Source organism: Antechinus flavipes, chromosome 1, assembly GCF_016432865.1.
Source record: "Antechinus flavipes isolate AdamAnt ecotype Samford, QLD, Australia chromosome 1, AdamAnt_v2, whole genome shotgun sequence".
NCBI lineage: Eukaryota > Metazoa > Chordata > Mammalia > Dasyuromorphia > Dasyuridae > Antechinus > Antechinus flavipes.
The window spans coordinates 511,978,377-512,000,206 of NC_067398.1; the positions used below are offsets into that span (position 1 = coordinate 511,978,377).

At 33.7% G+C, this 21,830-nt stretch overlaps 1 protein-coding gene across 2 annotated transcripts in view; it reads right to left on the reverse strand.

The window, feature by feature from the left end:
• SPIRE1 (spire type actin nucleation factor 1) overlaps positions 1-21,830 on the reverse strand; it is a 191,921-nt gene that overhangs the window by 152,814 nt on the left and 17,277 nt on the right. For both annotated transcript variants that reach the window (XM_051970489.1, XM_051970488.1), the window contains exon 2: positions 13,833-13,867. In XM_051970489.1, the coding sequence (XP_051826449.1) occupies positions 13,833-13,867 (35 nt within the window). The remainder of the gene's footprint in view (positions 1-13,832; positions 13,868-21,830) is intronic.

Genomic DNA, 21,830 nt, shown 5'->3' on the forward strand with positions numbered 1-21,830 from the left:
ATTTAATCCATTCACATGTAAAGTAATGAGTTAGGTTTATATTTTCTCCATCTAAATCTAAAATCAGGGTTTTTTCAAGTTATAATTAGAATATGAAGCTATAATTAGAATAAGAATCACACTATTGACAGATGTAAAAGGGATGTATACACACCCAAATAAGGTGAATGCCAAGCCTCAAGTGGAGGAATTAGGTGCTTAGAAAGGCTGTAATCTCTGTAGTACCTAGCCAAGGGGGAAAACAGGAGAGGGACAATGTTTTGGGGTTTGTTTGTTTGTTTTTTTCCAAATACATGCAAAGATAGTTTTCATCATTCTCCTTTGCAAAACCTTGTATTCCAAATTTTTCTCCCCTTCTCCTCTCCTAGTCAGCAAGCAATCCAATATAGGTTAAACATGTATAATTCTTCCAAACATATCTCCAATAATCATCATACTGCACAAGAAAAATCAGATCAAAAGGGGCAAAAAACAAACAATAAAAGGTGAATAAAAGACTTGTGTTGTGGAGCCAAAACAAAAACAAAAAAAAAACAAAAAAAAAAAAAAAAAAAATGAGAGAGAACTATGGAGACTGAATGTGGATCACTCCTGATACAAATCTACTGGAATTAAGCCTGTGTTTTTCTGCTTCAAGTTTATGCCTACTAGCTGAACGAGAACATAACATAACATCTTCGCTGAAGGTATCAATGAGTCACTGGAGATTCTTGGTAAGAAATTTGTTTCTCACAATGACTTTTATAACCAAAATTTCCAAGATATTTAAGTTCTCCCTTCTAGACTCTTTTTGCCACTGCCTTGTAATACCTGTCCCATGGATTCCCCTTTTGAATTGTGTAACTCTTTGTACAATGTCACTTATTTTAAATGTCAGAGAAGATATTACTTCATGGTAAGACCCTTTCCCCAACCAAGACCTTGATTATTGAGCCCACTGACCTATACCCATCCTTGTTGACCTTTTATTTTCATAATTACCTAGAATTCTGCTTCTTGTGTACAAGTGATCCCACTCCACCAGAAGTCAATTGCCCCCAAGGAATACCAATTTCCTTTTTTCAATGCAGAACAAGCATACTTAATCCAAATCCCTTGAAATAAGGCTTCACATTTTTATTCCTATTCTCAACTCATAGGAGTATTCCTCAGTAGAACCCCTTCCTACCTCCAAACTAAAGTGTCCTTCCTCCCTCTTGACTTTTTAATATTCCTTTCTCTTTGCCCATTCCCCTGAAATAAAAATATTAATTCTCCCTTCATTGCTATTCTTTGATTTGACCCAAGCATATCACAAACTCCTCTCTATTTTCTTGCTTCCTTTTTTCCCTTATAAAGAAATCCCAGGAGGGAAAAAAAGTATTGATTCACCTAAAGATAGGATGTAGACAGTTTCTGTCCATAATGCCTCCTTATCCACCTCTTCACTATTCTCTACTATGTTTCTGTCATTCCTGACACCTTGTGTACAGTCAGAAATAAGTCTCTTATTAATTATCACTGTTACTGCTGCTTTCCTTGTCTGTTTCACTCTTAACTATTTCTTTTCTTTGAAGTATTCAAGAAATAAATAATCTCTTCAATTCTTTTTATCCCTTTTTTAAATTGTTTTCTCTTTTTTCTAGTTACAAAATACATTAATTTTTTCAATACACATTTCTTTATGAATTATGTTGGGAGAGAAAAATCATCACAGTTCTGATTTTCTTTCTAAAAATGTTTCAAATTTTTCCTTTGTTATTGATTGTCCATCATTTACCCTGTATGATTAGATCATATTTGCAGGAGGGATCACCCTGGATTGTATTCTGAGCTTCATTACTGTTCAGAACAGATTATTCTATCCCCTCCTATGTTTCCTTCTGGGTACAGAACTGTCTTGCATAATTTGAATGTCCTTTCTCTAGTATTTGAAGGTCTTTTGTCTGACCACATGCAGAACGTGTTTCTGAATTGAAGAGTTAAATATAACCACATGGGTATTTTGTTTTGTTTTGTTTTTCTAGAAGTGATCTATGAATGGTTTATATTAGAATTTCATTTTGTTTTCAGAAGTCTGGGCAAATCTTTTCTATTACTTCTTTCATCAAGATCGTAAAATATTTTTCTGCCATCATGTTATTCTGGGAGATTAGATCTTTGAAAGCACCCTATCTTTGAAAATAACTATGTTTGCTTGCACACTAAGTGTATTTTCTTCACATATCGTTGTTTCTTCCTTCTTTTACATTGGTCTTCACTGCTGCTTATTTGCATTCTCAATCTATTGTTCTCTTTTTTGTCTCTTTGGTGAGGCTTGCCATCATAGATATAAGTTTAAAATTTTGCACTTCCTGTGCAGGCCATAAATTCTGCTCTCACAATTCATTTCTCTTTTAACCCACTCAAGAATAGTATGTTGTGGTTCCAGGTTCTCCTCAAACCCACAGGGTCCTCTATCTCAAGTGTTGAATTCATTTTCCTTTATTTTGCGGTATTTGTTCATAAATACTTGAATTCATTTATTAGATCTAGATCTTTTGGCTGTTTACTATTTTTCCTGCCAATTTAACTTTTTTATGTTTCAGATCTCTGAGTTTTTGTTTGCATTTTTGTTTTTCTTCCTGGGTTATTTTTACCTTCTGAATCAAATTCTTCCTGTGCAACAAGAGAATTGCTTGGTTCTGCACACATATATTGTATCTAGGATATACTGTGACATTTAACATGTATAGGACTGCTTGCCATCTGGGGGAGGGGGTGGAGGGAGGGAGGGGAAAAGTCGGAACAGAAGTGAGTGCAAGGGATAATGTTGTAAAAAATTACCCAGGCATGGATTCTGTCAATAAAAAGTTATAATTATGAAAAAAAAATTTAAAATTAAAAAAAAAAATCTCTGAGTTTTCTTACTCCTGAAAGATTTAGTAACTTCAGTCAGACTTTCTCCTCCCTTATATTCTCTATTCTTCATTCCAAACATCTCAACCTCCTCCCACATTGGACAATTCACAGTTTACCAGTCTGACCCAAATGACTTTTAGATGGTCACAACTGGCCCACGATAGATGAGGGAAAGATCTATTTTCCCACAAGCTTTGGGGAGTGCTACATATCACTCCATTTCCCTGTGTCTTTGTCCTGATGACCTGTCCCACTCCCTTGGTTCCATAATCCTCTAGCCTGGTACCAGCAGCTCAGAACTGATGCTGCAGTGCTGATGGTTCTGGGCTACAATCTCAGGCAGGCTTTTACTCCTACAGGGGTAAGAGATAGCTAAGTTGGCTGGAGCCCCCTATTAGGGCTGAGGTCTCCCCCATATTGGAAAGAGAGAAGAGACAGAAGGATGTAGGTGTGATTTGCTATAAGTCTGTTTTGTGTCCTTGAATCTGTTAGTACAGCCTTCCAACAGTTAGATGGAGAGGATGCTGTGTAAGCTCAAGTTCAGTAAACATTAGATCCCGGTTTGGGGTTTTTTATTTTAAACCTTCTTTGGGGTTCTGGATATACTAAATCCTGGACACAAGTGAAGTTTCTTTGTCTCCAGTGAAGAATTTCTGTTTTGTAAAAATATGAGAGGTAGTAAGAAAGCCTATTGCAGTTCCTTCATAATGGAAAGGTAGCCAACAAGCTAGATAAGGGAGGGCTTAAACACTTAAGAATATCTTTTGAACAAAACTTTTCTGATGCTGTTAGAACTCGGAAAAACGTATTTTTTACTTCTGCTCAGAAAATTCTTTTTAACTCTCATCATAACTCTACATAATAATCAATACTAGCAGTTTCCCTTAGCCAAACTAACTTCTAGGGAACTGTGAGGAAATAATTTCTTTCAAACCTGGCCTATGCTAATCACCCTGGAGTAAATTCTAAAGGGAGCTAAATGGAGTGGGATTGGGATATGAATTGAAATTTTATGATTTCAAATTAAATATATTTTCCATTATACTAAACTTGTTAATAATATTAATTTTGCCCTATTTAGACCCTAATAACTGGATTGCTATACTGTGCTTCAAATAATACTAATTACATACTTCCTAGCTTTCTTAAAGAGCATTCTAAATATAATTTGAAGTACTCAAGAATTAAGTATCATTAATATAAATATCAACTATTGCTACTTTCATGCTTTAAACACCAATACAAGATGCCCCTTAAAAGCTACTGAGATATAGTATTTTGTGCCCCTTCATTAAATGGCAACTAGTTCTATATACTTTAATAATCTCTTAGATAATAGCAAAAGAGACAAACACAAGCAGGTATAGTGCCAAACAGAGAGATTTTGAAAGCTAAGAGCCACGGGGTTTTTAGTTCAGGATGAACATATTTCATATGTCAGTTAACTGTTTTCATAATTCTAAGTTTTATAGATTTTTAAATATATTTCTGCCAAGGGACTCCAGGACACAAATAAGTTTTAAAATCCCTAAAACAGACTAAAAAGAAGAGGGAATTAATATTATTAACAAGTTTAGTATAATGGAAAATATGTTTAATTTGAAATCATAAAATTTCAATTTATATCCTAATTCTGCTACTTATTCCCTGATTAAATTTGGGGAAAATTAGTTTCCCTCAGGGCTGAATTTTCCCAGCTGTGACTATATCTCCAAGTTCTCTTCTAGTTCTAAGTGCACATGCTTATTTGAATATAAATAGTTTATGTACTGTTAAATTCACTAATGATTTCTATTTATTAAACTGTGGGGTGTTTTTTTTTTTTTAGATAAGCTAAGGGTAGGTAAGATTATACCCAGAAGAAAAATAAAACTTTTAAGTTTCATTAGGCTATCCTAACTTGATACACATGACCCAATTACATCACAAAATAGTTGCTTACATCTAAATATGTCTGTACAATCATGATTTCAATACATAAATATATTTTCTACTTATAATAAAAATTTTAATGATCTGTAATATTTCTTTCTTCCTTTTAGTTTCCACTAGCTATTCAGGAAAAGGCAAATGAAGCCACTTGACTACTAGCACTCCAGATGCCAAGTCCTATACACCGAATTTTTCTCTATTGACTACACATTATTATTGCCTTTATGGCTTCTTCTATTTCTTTCCCTTTCCTTATAACAAATCAGCAACCACTTAGAAAAAAAAGGCCCCCTGCTCCTTCATCATATTCTCTCTCATGCTCCTCCTTCTGAATCCCTTTCAATTGTCCTAATACAACCTAGTCCATCTCTTCCTTTGAACTCTCAGGAATTTCCTTTCTATAAAAAACAATGCTGCTTCTTTCTCTCACACTCTTTGAGAGTCCTCTTCTGATGACACTGTACCTTTATTATCCCCAGCTATCCTTTATCCTTTTCAAATCCTCTCCTATCTTCCACTCCACACACATTGGTCTCAATGAGGAAGTCAAAATACTGTTGGTTAATGTTATTTTCACACTTTTCCTTTGCCTCTTTCATTCAGTAAGTACCCATTCTTTTTTGAATTCTGCACAATTTAAAAATCCAGAAAATATATCTCAAAAACAGTCCTAATCATGACATTCTGACTGTTTGTAGATTAACAGCATTGTAGATAAATATATGCAGGATAGCGAAATTGATAGCAACTATTTTGATACAAAGTTCAGATGACAAAGACTATATAAATACATATCCCTTTCCAAATTGTACACATTATATAACTACTGAAAAACTTTAAATGACTTTCCAGAAGTGCACCCGAGTGCTCTGAAAAAATTTCCCATCTCAGGGAAGTTTAATGTTACCACAACTCCTATTTCTACAAAGAATACAAACAACACTAAAATTGATAAAGTAAATTTAAATTTGAAACTTTACCTATTCTACTCAAACTACAGCAGTTCAACCGGGGAGAAGCAAGATTGTCCTAGTTACTTATTTAACCTTCCTTACTGCTAAAGGACTAGGGCCCCAGAGTACAGTATAATTAATAGTGGTTAATAGAACACAGGAACAGAATGAAATTTAACGTCCTGAAAAGAAAATCCAAACAAAAGGAAATTTCAAAAAAGGGCAAATTGAAGTTGGCTCTATTTAGAATTTTTTAACTTCCCCCAGCACATATTTATATACTTGTTAGGAAATTATACCCCCCCCCAAAAAAAAATTGTATAAAGTAGAACAAGACTCACTAAAATTATGGTTGAAAATGTCTTAAATAAACAAATATAGATTGCTCATTTTAGAGCATATACAAACAAGTCTGAACCTTGAGCTACCCAAAAGATCCTAAAAGAGAAAAATTATGTACAGATTTACCTATCCTTAATTTTTTTAAGAATTTCAAAAAAAATTCCAAAATCAGCAAATATAAAATTTAAAAATATTACTAAAATATGATGATTTTGCTGATTGTTTATTTTCTACTTATAAAATTTAAAAATATTACTAAAATATGATGATAAGTAGAAAATAAACAATTTAGGTTCAGTCCCTCTGAACTCAGTTTGGGAGAAGAAAATATACAACTGAGTTCAAATCTCATGCCTTCATGCTTCCTGTCTGTCATCAGTTAGCTATATTTTGTTTTCCTGAAATCATCTGAATTTATCTGACTTCTGAGTAAACATACTTCTCAAAAATTACAACTAAAATCATATGACAACTCTTCATGATTGCACAATTTTCATATGATGCAATAACCTTAATATATATGGCCATTGTTTAAAAAAAAAAAGGCATGAAACAGCAAAATTTTCAAGAAACAAAATATGTACAAATATATTAGCACTTTAATATTTCTTAATATTTAGGGGATTTCTCCAAGTAAGCATCCATAATTATGGTCCTTTAAGAAAAAACAATATGGAAACTCATATCTCTAGCCCTGTCAGCCATGTCTGCCAGCAGTTATATAGTTGAAGCTCAATCCAGGTCCAGATCATCACCAGCAACATAAGAAACTGGCAGTGATTTCTAGTATCAAAATTTTTTAGAATATGACAAGACTGCAAATGATGACAATGTAACAAGAAAAACCAGAGAAATTTATCTCAGATTCAGAAACAAATTACAACCATCATTAATCTACTAATTACCACAAAAAGTCAGAGATACTTTTTTTCCCTTTCTTTTTTTTCCTAATTAAGCATTTATTAAGAGTCTTAATATGGTACTGGGTGAAATCTTAGGAGATGGGGATATAAGCACAAAGAATGAAACATCTCCAATTCACAAGGAACTTATATAATAATGGGAAGACAAATATAAAATATATGCATATGTGTGTATGTATATAAAACACACATCCATATCTATCATATCGACAAAGTGAATAAATATAAACAGATACAAAATTGCAACAAGATTAGGAAGACAGGCTCTAGTGACTAGAAGAATGCAGAATGTGCAAACAAAGATGATTATACTCAAGTTGCTTCTTAAAGAGACAGAGGTAAGGAGCAAGTACATTCCAGGCATGGGAGGTGGCCCAGTGTGAAAAGCATAAGATATGAACAGAAATATTTGTATGTAAAGAAATAAGAAAAGGTCAGTTTGGTTGGATTATTGAGTGCAGGAAGGGAAATAATATCTGAAGAGAATAGAAAGTTATGTTAGAGTCAAGCAAGCTTTTATAGAGTTTTAAAATATGATGAAGAATTTATGCTTTAATCTACCAACAATAGTTGTGTTTGAAATGTCTCCAAGACATTGAAGAGAATAGAAAGTTATGTTAGAGTCAAGCAAGCTTTTATAGAGTTTTAAAATATGATGAAGAATTTATGCTTTAATCTACCAACAATAGTTGTGTTTGAAATGTCTCCAAGACATTCAATCTGAAATGATTAATAGGTAAATGGTGAAAAATTGGGACAGAATATATAGATCTGGAAGTTATCTAAATAGAGATGATATGACATCTTATGAGGTTCCAGAGGAGCTAAGGAGATCACCAAGAAAGAAGATATGGAGATAAGAGGACCCAGGACAGAATCTTGAGGAACATTCATAATTAAAGACTGTAATGAGGATGATGAGCCAACAAAGCAGACTGAGAAAGACAGTGGGAGGCAAACCAAAAGAGCAAAAAGTCACAAAAACTCTGAGAAGAAAGTGTCTTAATTGTAATGGGCTGAGGCTTGAGTTGATGCACTGAGATCCCAAGCACATGAGGCTAAATAATAATTGGACCATACTCTATTAATATATAAGCTTGGAGAAAGAATGGCCCCCGCCCACTCTTTGTGCAAGTCCTGATGTGTTGTACAGGAAATGACGATTCTGGTGGGTGGAAGCAGGGGAGTGAAAAAGGAAGGGGAGGAGAGACTGTTTGCTTTTGCCATTGCGAGGACCTTTCTGTTTGTTTCTCTTCTTCTTTTTGCTTTTTTTTTTTTTTTTTTTGCTGAGGCAGTTGAGGTTAAGTGACTTGCCCATGGTCACACAACCAGGAATTGTTAAGTGTCTGAGGCTGGATTTGAACTCAGGTCCTCCTGACTTCAGGGCTGGTGCTCTACACTGAGCAATCTCCTCCCCTTCCTCCACCCACCAGAATCGTCATTTCCTATACAACACATCAGGACTTGCACAAAGAGTGGGCGGGGGCCATTCTTTCTCCAAGCTTATATATTAATAGAGTATGGTCCAATTACTATTTAGCCTCATGTGCTTGGGACCTCAGTGCATCAACTCAAGCCTCAGCCCATTACACTTAATATTTTACTACTGCTCACTGGTTCCTATAAAAAAAAGTTACAAAAATTTTAATACAATGAGATTCTCTAAAAAATATCAAATCTAAGATCTTCTGAATTTGTATTTATACAAAGACATAAATTTAACACCAAAACACCAAAGCCTACTTCCACAGAACTTCTGTCCTTGTCTCAAAAAGGAACTAACATCATCATTAAGTAATAGTTCTATCTATCTTATAATAAAAATAAAACCACTTACTATTTATGAAGTACTTTATAGCTTTCAAAACACTTTCACATCTTACCTCTGTTGATCCTTATGATAACCCTGTGTGAGGTAAACAAGGTTCCTAGCAAATTAGGAAACTGTAGTCAAACCAAGATCACATGACTAGTAATATCAAAGCCAGGACTAGATAACTTCTGACTACAGTTCCTGACAGGCATTCTTTCCTCTAGAATACATTGTGTTTCTTTCCTCGGGATGCTCCATGTGATCAAATTTAAATGTTCCAACTTTCAAAATGATTTCCTTTTTTTTTTTTAATTACTAAGCCTTGGAAATTTTTAATTCTACCTAAATTACATGCAAATAACTTGCTATTTACAAATACAAAAATTAATTTTGACTTGATTGTTTTGTTTTCAATTTTATTTAATACAACAAATCATGGTATATAGTGAGGCTCTTCAACTGATTTAAAAAATATATATATGCAAGGCTGGCCTTAGAATCATATTGTCTGAAAACCATCAATTGGCTAATGTTTATTTAATCTAAAGCTGCACTGTTACAGCACTGTTAGCATATCAACAAGCTTTGCATACTTACAGGTTATAAATCCTTTAAAATATTTTAGTCTTTTCCAAAAAGTGAGCCGAGTTTGGTATCCTTGGGATTTCAAACTAAGGATAGTTAAATTTTAAAAGTAACTAATCTAAGAGAAGAATGCTGCTTAGTATTATTTGCTGATCATTTCCATGACTAGGCCAAAGTTTTGGAGTTAATTCATTTCTGATTTCACTTCTCTGTCAACATATGGAGATACAAAAATGTACTTCGACGTTTTTACAAGATATTTATTGAGAGAAAATATTGCAAATTTCAATTGATTAGAATGGAGGGAAAGGAAGAATGTTTTCTGATTAAATAAAAACTTACTGTTTCAATTTCTGTTATCAATTATCTTTCTATCTTAGTTATAATTCCTCAAGGTCATTATTCTAATTATCACTTTTCACTTATAGGGGTTTGACAACAAAGGAGACTGAGTTAAATAATAAACTGCATATATAAAATGCATTTAACTTCAAAGCACTTTCCTAAAAACTCTGTAAAAAAAATTTTATACATTAAAAACAAATACACAGAGGCTCAGGTTTCTCTGTACCTCCTATAAGACATATTCTTTTTTTTATTTAAATCTCTATAATTATGTCTATAAGAAAAACTTTTTTTATTTAAATCTCTAATACAAAATCATTTTTTTGTGATTGTTTTCTTTAAATGGAATGATGGAATGTTCCAGATAACCAAAGCTTTACAGTATGAATAATTGAGGGAGGGGGGAGAGGAGGAGAGAAGAAACAAATAAACAAACAAACAAACAAAAGCCTTGAAGAACATATCCTACCTGCAGTGAATCAAAAAGAACCAGCAAAATAAGAAAGAGTCAGAAGGATAGAAGGAGAACCAGTGAAAAAGTGTCAAGAAAATCCAAATATTCAGAAGCTGAAGGTGATTACCAGGATCAAAATCAAAAAGAATGGGAACTATAAAAAGCCTTTAAATTTGGTAATTAAGAGATTACTGGTAATTTTGGAATTGACAATTTCAATTGAATAATAAAGTCAGAATCTAGATTGCAGAGAGTTTAAAAGAGTGGGAAAGAGAGTCAACTAACAGCTTTCTCAAATAATTTAGCCTCCAAGGGGAGGAGAACTATAAAATGATAAAATAGGATAGCAAACTGATAAGGGAGGATAAAATGTTTGCATTGAAGTAGTAAGGGCCCAGTTAAGGTTCCAACCAGTATAAATTCAGTTTCACTGTTTCTTCTGATTCCATTTAGCAGTACATGAATAGAATTAGGCAAGATATAGGATGGGAATAATACAGGGATCAGGTTTAGCAAGGTGTTATAGGAGACAAAGGATTCAAAAGCAAACAGGAAAAGTGAAAATAGTTAAAACTAAGGAATAAACTTAGGAAATAGAGGAGAGACCAGAGTGGACATAATAGCCTAGGAAATAAAATTACAGTAAAGATAAAGAACGTTAATAGTCTTAAGGCAAAAGGCAACATTATATGATAAATTATGATCAGATGAAAGATATCAAAGTTTGTGAACAAGGATTTGGAACAGTTTATAATGGCAACATCAAGGGTAGAACCCTCTATGTGCATAGACAAGATGCAGACTAAAAGAGTAGTCCATGTAAGCAAACTGAAAAACTAATGTCAAGGTATTTGAGGGAGCATCAATATATTCGATGAAATTCTTTAGTATGAGAGCAAGACATGGTACTGAACTTAATGAAAAAGGAGATTTAAAAGACTGTCCATGATGAGTCTTCAAATAAACAAAGCAACAAAACAAAATTCACCTACATTAAGAGTAAAGACCAGATATGAATATTATGGAATATTATTGTTCTGTAAGAAATGACCAACAGGATGAATACAGAGAGGTTTGGAGAGACTTACATGAACTGATGCTGAGTGAAATGAGCAGAACCAGGAGATCATTATACACTTCAACAACAATACTATATGATGATCAATTCTGATGGGCATGGCTCTCTTGAACAATGAGATGAACCAAATCAGCCCCAATAGAGCAGTAATGAATTGAACTAGCTACACCCAGTGAAAGAACTCTGGGAAGTGACAATGAACCACTACATAGAATTCCCAATCCCTATATTTTTGTCCGCCTGCATTTTTCATTTCCTTCACAGGCTAATTGTACACTATTTCAAAGTCCGATTCTTTTTGTATAGCAAAATAATTGTTTGGACATATATACTAATATTGTATTTAATTTATATTTTAACATATTTAACATGTATTGGTCAACCTGCCATCTGGGGGAAAGAGTGCGGAGAAGGAGGGGAAAAATTGGAACAAAAGATTTGGCAAATGCCAATGCTGTAAAATTGCCCATGCATATAACTTGTAAATAAAAAGCTATTTAAAAAAAAAAAGAGTAAAAACCAGGCTAAGTATAATTTTAAGTATATTTTTAACAAGTACTAGGGCTATCAAGTGTCCTGTATATTTCAGCAAGCAATGAACCTATCAAAAAACTGGAAACTTCCCAAAACCCATAAAATCTTCAACTCTGAACAAGACTTGCCAGTTACTTAATGATTTCCAGAGCTACCAAATACTTTGAAAAAGAAAATAAAAAAACCACTTTCTACTATGAAAAAGAACTATCTTAAAAATAAAGTTTTTTACTTTCTAAAATTAAAATGGAAAGAAAGTAAAGACCATTTAGTGCTATCTGCAAAATTTTAGGTGCCAACATTAATAAAAATTCTAGTATTGCCCTGTATTATAAGAAGTATACAACTGCTATAACCAAAAATATAGATACACAGATATAATTCAAGATTGTATTTTCCTACTTTAGTTTTATCCTTGTAATTTAAGCAATACAGAAGAAAAAGAGCTCCTATAAAGGAAAAACACAAAATTAACAATTTCACAATAGGATCACCATACAGTTTTTCACTATTCTTATAAAATGCTTCCAGGTCCAACTTTCAGATGATTTTTATATCATGATCAGTCTCAATGGACATGGCTCTCTTCAACAATGAGATGATTCAGACCAGTTCTAATAATCTTGTGATGAAGAGAGCCATCTACACCCAGAAAGAGGATTGTGGGAACTAAGTGTGGCATTTTCACTATTGTTATTTGTTTGCATTTTATTTTCTTCTCAGTTTTTTCTGATTTGATTTGTATTTAATTTGTATTTTTCTTGTGCAGCAAGATAGCTGTATAAATACATATGCATATATTGGATTTAATATATATTTCTACTATGTTTATCATATATTGGACTACTTGCCATCTAGAGAAGGCAGTGGGGGAACAGAGGGAAATTGGAACAAAAGAATAATTCTGAAGAATTATCCATGCTTATGTTTTGAAAATAAAAAGCTTTCTCATTTCCAAAATATAGAGAAATGACTCAAATTTATAATAAATCAAGCCACTCTCCAATTGATAAATGGTCAAAGAATATGAACAGTTTTCAGATGAAGAAACAAACTATTTCTAGTCATATGAAAAAGTGCTCCAAATCATCATTGATTGGAGAAATGCAAATTAAGACAACTGAGATACCACTAGACATCTCTCAGATTGGCTAAGATGACAGGAAAAGATAATGTTGGAGGGGATGTGGGGAAAATGGGATACTGATGCATTGTTGATGGAATTGTGAACATAGCCAACCATTCTGGAAAACAATTTGGAACTATGCTCAAAAAGTTATCAAACTGTGCATACCCTTTGATCCAGCAGTGTTACTACTGGGCTTATATCCCAAAGAGATCTTAAAGAAGGGAAAGGAACCTGTATGTGCAAAAATGTTTATGGCAGCCCTCTTTGTAGTGACAAGAAACTGGAAATTGAATGGATGCCCATTAATTAGAGAATGATTTCAGAGAGTCCTGGAGAGAACTGATGCTAAGTGAAATGAGCAGAACCAGGAGATTATACACAACAATACTATATGATGATTAATTCTGATGGGCATAGCTCTAACAATGAGATGAACCAAATTGGTTCTAATTGTTCAGTAATGAAGAGAATCAGCTACACAAGGAGAGAGAACTATGGGAAATGAGTGTGGACCACAACATAGCATTTCCCCTCTTTAGAGTTATTGTTTGCTTGCATTTTTGTTTTCCTTCTCCTGTTTTTTACCTTCTTTCTGGATCCGATTTCTCTTGTGCAGCAAGGTAACATATTGTATTTACCATATTTAACATGTATTGGACTACCTGCTATCTAGGGGAGGGGAGGGGGGAAAAGGAGGGGGAAAAACCATATTTCAAAGCATATTTAGAGAAGCTGTATGAAATATCAAATATGGTAACATTCAGCATCATAATCTAAAAATTACTACAAAGTTATTGTTTTCAAAAATTTCTGATAATAGGCAGGCTTATTATTATTTCTGGAGATTCAGGAAATTTTTCTTACCTCTGTTTCTGTACAATGTGAATATCCCAATGTACCTGTAACAAAAATAAGACTAGTCATTTTCAAATATAGTCATCAGTGTCAAAAATTCAAGCTACTATACACATGGCTCTGTTTAAAAATTCTATCTTTGCCAATGATCTAATCAACATGGAAATTTCCTTGGCTACAACCCCATTATCTTTATAGCTCTCAACTACAGATAGGTACCAGTGGACTATGTAGGCAAATCATTTGTTCTTGTCCCTTGTTGTTGCTACTTTACCAATTTATCCCCTTTTCTGGTAACATCTATTTTTCTAATGACATCTTTTATGGCACATATCCTATTAAATTCTTCATTGACAAAATGGTCACAGCCTTTCTGGGTTATCAGCAAATGTTTTCTTACCTATTTGCTCTGGTCTTCTCTGCTCTGTCTACATACAGAAAAGGGTATATTTCTGATGTTATTTTACGAGTTACTCAACTGGTTCAATAATAATCATGGTCTGCAACTAAATAGCCAGCTGTGAGATACTAGATAAGTCTCTGAACTGTTCTTTTTCTTTATTTTCCTGATATGTAAAATGAAATAGTGTATCAGATGGCTCAAAGTCCCTCCCAGCTCTAAAATCTCAAGAGCACAACAAAGATCAGCAAGAAAAATCTCAAAAACACAAAAAAACAAAAACAAGAGAAACAAATTGATGTGAAGTTCATCTATTTTTCTCATAAAAATAGCACTGGGATTAAGGATTGTCTAATCACTGACATTACTATCAATGTTATTTAAAAAAATAAACTTTTATAATTATTCAAAACAGTAAAATTATATTGCAAGGCCCATAAAATGAACATTTGATATCTTCATTATATAATATTTTATATATTATGTTATATATTATATAACATATAATATTTATGTGGTTTTAATGTTATATATATTATATAATGTGATAAGATCATATAGGCCTGAACTTATACCTTCATCAATGTAGGAAACTTTTAGTGTAGAACATAATTTCAGAATGTACCACAGAAAGCACTAGGAATCCTTCACAGACTAATAGTAAGTACTACAGTAGGAAAGTAAACAGATAGTTGTCCATCATGACTTAAAACGTAAGAATAACAGGTTTCTGAACAGGGATGAACAATATTAACAAGAACTAGACAATGAAAAGGAAATTTGCCTATGAAATACCAAGGTGCATAACATAGACATGATACAAATCTGAAAGGAGAGCTTACATATGACAGTCAAAATTCAAAAAGAACTGTAGTATTAGACCCAATCTAATAAAAGGAAAATTTGTAAGGATAAATTAAAAATTTTATGACTAAGTTCAAAAAAATCAACTCTATAAGGGCTGTAGAAGTAAGGCTGGAGATTATTTTGTCTGGAAAAGTAAGAGGGACTTAAGGGACTCCAGAGTCAATGACCTAGCAGTATGATACAGTGTCCAATAAAGCTAATACACTCTTCAGCTACATTAAGAGAAACATAGTATCCAGGTCTAAGAAGGTAATAAAGACATAATATAGTATAATAGGAAGTACTGGATCTAGATTCAAGGTGATGGCTTGGAATTCCACTTGACCCTTGTTACTTTTAATGGTTAATCTCTGTGAGCTTCAGATTCTTTATTTATCTGCACCTATAAAATGAAGGGACTTGTCTAAATGACTAAAGAAGGGAGGCAAATGGTAATGCAATGCATGGAGGGCTGAGCCTAGAGTCAGAACAATCTGAGTTCAAATTTGGCCTAAAATACAATCCTGGGCAAGTAAATCCCTTTTTTTTTTTTTTTTTTTTTGCCATAAAATAAGGATAATGATAGAATTCATCTCCTAGGGTTACTGAAGAACAAATACGGTATTTCTGAAAAGCACTTAACAGTGCCAGGCACATAGTATTCTCTTGACTATCCCATCCTCCCTAAAGTGCCTTCTATTATTAAATCTAGGATTCCACTGATTTGCCATTGTCCTGGTAAAACCATATTTTGGATATTGTATTAAATATTGTGACACTGGATTATAAAACATCAGATACAGAGCTTAAAAGAATATGATCTCCTGAGTTTACAGATGAGGAAAGGAAGTCTATGGAAGTTAAGTGAATTTCCCACAGTCATATTCTGACACCAGAACCAACGCACTTTCCTCTATACAATACTGCCTCCATGTTTTGGTCAACATGTATAAGTTCCATAGGACAGCTCACATGATGAAGATCATTGAGTTCATGCTGTATGAGAATTGGGTGTAAGAACTGGAAATGCTTAGCCTAGATAAAGAACATTGGGATGACTTCTAGCATCAAAAGGACTGCCAAGTAGAAGAGCAAAAGCTCTTCACAAAGAGCAGAGCTAGGATCCATAGACTGAAGCTTCAAGGAGGCAAATTTAGGCAAATATAAAGAAAATTAGTGTCTAAAGGGATAAAGTGCTAAACCTGGACACTTGAAAATTTGTATAACCAGGGCAGGTCACTTAACCTATATATGTCTCAGGCCATTTCTTAATATTTATCTGGCAATTATAAAGAATTTTGCAATCCAATGGAAAGAATTCTGATTCAAGTAATCTATGAGGCTGACTAATCATAATTCAATGATGTATTTGCATAAAAACATCTTAATCGAGGTTTTCCAAAAGTGCAAAGGACTTAGAATAAAGGAGTCAATCCTCTATCTCTCAGTATTGTTTTCATTATTTGTCCTTCCTACTAGAAAAGGATCAATGACATTATGATGTTGGAGCTAAGATATAATATTTGACTGTAGCTGATCAGTCCAATGTAAGCTCAGAAGGTTCCACCATAGATTGGGAACAAATTGTCTATGAGAATTTTGGAATGGAGATGTCTCTAGATGTGCTGATTTTATGTTTCCTATGTGCTACTATGATTCTGCTTTGTTCATAAAGCACAGCCCCTTTTTTGATGCTGGCACCATGCTGAGTGGTATTGTGCCAGCAATGTCTCAACAATCCATACTAAAGTTTCAGGGAGACAGTTTTCCTCATGCTGATTCTTCTGACTTATAAGTGAGTTCTTATATAAGTTCTCTGTTGTGCTTTCTATAGTAGAGTTTGAATGTGTGCAGCTCATCTTGAGATATGTGAGAAAAGATCTCAGTACCTTATCTTGCCAGATGATCTTAAGAATCTTCATAAGACAATTCAAATAGAAGTAGTCCAATTTTTTGGCATGGCACTGATATACTACCAAGGTTTCACAAGCAACAATGAAACCAGTACAATAGTTTTGCAGACCTTCAATCTAGTATGTAGCCTAATAAAACCTCATTCTCGCACATTTCAAAACCTTTCAAATGCTGAATTAGCTCTGGCAATGTGTACGTCAACCTCATCATCTATATGGACATCCCTAGAAAGTATAATGGGAAGATAAGTTAACTTACAACAGAATTCAAAATTTCTTCATTTGCTATATATAGTCCCACATTTGGATAGTGAGATGCTGACTGGTGAAGAATCTCTGTTTACTTGGTGCTTTCTATCAGATCAAAATTAGAACAAGTAACAGAGAATTGATTCAAACTCTGGTGCATTTCAGCTTCAAAGGCTCCATGGAATACACAATCATCTACCAATAAAAAGTCACATACCAACTCTCCCTTTATTTTAGTTTTGACATATAGTCTTTTTAAGTTTAATATTTTATCATCAGTATGATCTTGATGCTATTTTCTTCCTTGTTGAAGACATCTAAAAACTTCATGCTAGAAAGCATGGGAACAAGCATGGAGCCCTTCTTCATTCTACTGGTGACTAGGAAAGCATAAGAGAGCATTGCCCTTTTTGTAGAACATGTACAAACATGCCATCATGAAACTGGTGTATAATACTGGGCTCCTCTCAAGGGGCAAAGCACAAGTCACTGATTCCATCCCAGCTTTAATCACATCTAATAACAACATAATAATAGCAGGTAAAGATATGTACATAATGCTTTAAGATTTGCAAAGCACTTTACAAATACTGTCCTATTTATCCTCAAACAATCCAGGATAATAAGTACTATTATTATCTTCATTTTACAACTAAGAAAACTGAGGCACACAAAGGTTATGTGATTTGATTTGGTCAGCAGAGTGAATAAACATTTATTAAATGCCTACTATGTGCTGGGGATTCTGGTAAGTGCTGGGGATACAAAGAAAGGAATAAGATAATATTTTCTGTCAACAAACTGATGATTCTATTGAAGGAAGATAACATATAAAAGGAAGCTGAAAAACAGGCAGATTAGGGAAGAGAAAGGATGATGAAGAACTTCAAATGTGAGGGAAATGAAGGTGTGAGATTTTCTTTATTTCAGAATTAATTTCATTTTTCAGAATGATGAATTCCTAAGATCAGGTTCAGGAAAACAAGGTGAGAAATGATAAAGTGAATGCCCTAACAGCCCTTCTTAAATGGTAGGGGATCAAGGAAAAGGTTTCCATTGTTCATCCTCCATCTTCTTCCAATCAGAGGGTGCTGAGGGTATGAATTTCAGAGTTGAATTCATCTTGCAAAATAATGAAATTTCTGAAGATCATGAAGTTCAAAAAACCATCGAGTTGGAAAATGAATTCACAGTAGCCTTCTAGTTGCAAGGCTCTCCCCACTCAAGCCTAAGCTTTCACTTGATGCCAAATTATGTCATGTTCCCTGGCACCTCTATGAGATCCTATTGGGCTCTAAAGGCTCCTTATTGCTTCCACTATCTAAGATAAATTCATCTGTTTTAGCATTTAAAACTCTTTATAATCTGACAGTTCCTGTTTTACATATTAGAATTCACTTATTATACTGGTCTACTTGCAACTCCATTTTTTTGCCTCTCCCTCTCTTCCCCATATCTGAAATGCTCTTCCTCCTCCGTCATGTTCCATCTCTGCCTTTTTGTTTCATCCCAATTCTCTCTTCAGACTACAGAAGGGGAAGTTGTAACAACAACCCTTGAATGCTCTGTCATATTACCTTTAGTTTATATATTCTTCATATGTCTTGTATGTACTCAGCTATTCATATGATGTATTTCCTCATTATGTTGTGTACCTTTTTAAGGAAGGTGTTTTTGTCTTTCTTTGTGCTACAGTATTTAACACACTGATGGAGAGGAATTAAAATGGAAACTTAACAGCACAATATTTACATAATACAGAAACATTTCAGTAATAAAATAGTCATGTTTTCTGAATTCCCTTAAATTTGCATAAAAGGAAGAAGAAGATATACAAAATATAAACAGTTTCATTACTTATGAGCTACTCCACAGACATTTCCATAATTATTTGATGAAACATTAGCAGACAAGTTACAACAAAGCAAAATCTTAAGTGTGGGCTTTCTACTTTTTTGCCATTACACCTTTCTCATTACAGGACTGGAATTTCTTCTGCCTAGCAATTAATGGACAGAAGAGTTACAGTGCTTTTTGCCCAATCAAAATCCTTCTCTGGGTAGAGAAGAAGCATGTCAGACATTGTATAGAACATTCAGGCATGCCAAACCACCTTCAGGAATTCTGCCTCTGGCAAGGCCTTCATCACTCCCTAGAGTCTCAATCTATGGGGCAATCACATAAAACCCAATGAATTCAAAGCTTAGTTACCAAACCAGTTTATGGGTCCCAACAAAAGAAAATAGCTTCAAAGGTTCAAAGATAGAAAACTGGCTCACAAATCTAAATGAATCTACACAAAAACACAAAAATTTTTAGAGAAGAAATTTCAAAAGTCTGATCCAAATCATTCCAAGAGAAAGACCCCACTATAATATAACAAGTAATCATCTAACTTTTTTGAAATCCTTCAACAAGGGGAAACTTTCCACCTTTCCATGCAGCCTGTTCTATTTTTTGGATAAGTTCTAAATTCTTAGGTTTTCCAGGCATCAAGTTCAAGTTTACTTCCTTTGCCCTATCACTCCCAGTTCTTCTCTGGGGCCAGAGATAACAAAACAAAACTAATCCCTTTTCCACATTACTGTTCCTGAATATCATATCACTCTGAGTCCTTCTCCCAAGCTAAATATTCCCAATTCTTTCAGCTTTCATCATATTATATGGAAACAAATTCCTTCACCATCCTAGTTTCCCTCTCTGGTTTATTAAGGTCCTTTTAAACAAAACTGAAAACAGTACTCCAGATGGGGTCTGACCATGGCAGGATACAGAAGGGTTACAGAAGGCCTAGCACCTCCTTATGCAATAAAAGATACATCTCTTAATTTATCCTGAAATGGTATAAAATTATTCTACTATTCTCTAAAAACATGCTTCAGCTATCTTGTACTAGTACTATTTGAATCCAAGTGTAAAACTTGACATTTATGCATCTTTTTACATTCAGCACAATGCTCTAGCCTATGCAGATTTTCTTTGGATCCAATCTCTGTAGTCTCCTCACCAGCTGTAAATGTGATGAGCTTGCCATCTTGATAATAGCTTTTTTTTTTTTCCATGAATATTACTGGCAATGGCTCTGCAATCATATCTGCTAGAGTTCTTTCGATATCCAAAGATATAGTGCATCTGGGCTACATTCCTTGAATTCAAGGGCAAAAAGGTATCCTGTTATTATTTCTGTATTTGTCTTAGTAACCAACTCCATTTCAGAAAGTTTTGTCCTATTATTTTCAAGGTAAAGATTATTCTCCTTGGCAGAGGAAATAGAGGTAAAACATCAAACTACCATTTTAAAACAGTCTAAATTTATATTTTAACCTTGCTAAAAGGCTTCATCTTATTAATAAAGCATTTCTGGAAGCAACTGAATTTTAATTTATTTCTCTTTTAATATCTTGAGTGTATGTGTCTACATATATATTAACAAAACATATGTTTTGATATTTTGTGGAACACAGCAATTTTTCATGCATGGATATCCTTGATTGAAATATCAACCCAGAAATTTTCTCAAAACCTGTAGGACTTTTGCGCTAATGCAAGTCATTGTTCAAATATTATATGATGATTAATACAGCAAAATTTTCTCTTGTATAGTGTTTCATGTTGGAATTATCATATAAAATAACTTTTTAGATAAGCAAAAAAAATTATGTAGTACAACTGAGCAATTTTATGATACTTTTTTTTTAACAAATTGAGCAAAAAATGGTTCATTTTTATTTCAACCAATACGAATGACATTTGAATTTTTTTTAATTCTGTATTTTTCATTTGGAAAAAAAAGATCATCATAGTTTAAAAGTAACTTTGAATCATTATGAACAGTTTGGTTTTTCCCCATAAGGTCCTTATTAGAAAACAGTGGCATGTCTATAATCCTCTATCCATATATGTACATTAAGCCATTCTTACAATACAGTAATACTCAATTATATCTTTCCCTGAATTTATTATAGAATAGATGCAGCCCAGAAAAACTGAGTTTAAAAATTAATTGATTTAGGGGCAGCTAGATAGGGCAGTGGATAGAGCACCAGCCCTGAAGTCAGGAGGACCTGAGTTCAGATCTGGTCTTAGACTGTTAACACTTCCTAGCTATGTGACCCTGGGCAAATTACTTAATCTCAATTGCCTCAGCAAAAATAATAATAATAATAATAATAATAATAATAATAATTTTTCCTATACTAAAATACCAATGCCACGATGTAGATTCATTCTAAGAAAGCAGAAGATAAAGAATAGGAGAGGAAAAAATTCATTATTGAAAATTTGGGGTAAAAGGTATAAGATACTGACTAGTCCATTAGAGCTTACTTGAGGCTGGTGGTTGGAGGAAGTGTGAAAGAGAGAGTGATAACATGATCAGACCTGCATTCTAGGAAAACCAATTTAGTGGATGAGTAGAAGTTGGCTTGGAGAGTGGAAAAAGTCTTGAGATAGGCAGATGAGAGCCTGTACTAAGGTGATAGTAGAGACAGATGAGATAAGGAGTATAATACAAGAGATGTAACAAAGGTGAAATTGACAATTCTTAGCAAAAGATTGGTCATAGGGAGTAAAAGACAATGAAGAATCCAGGATTACTTC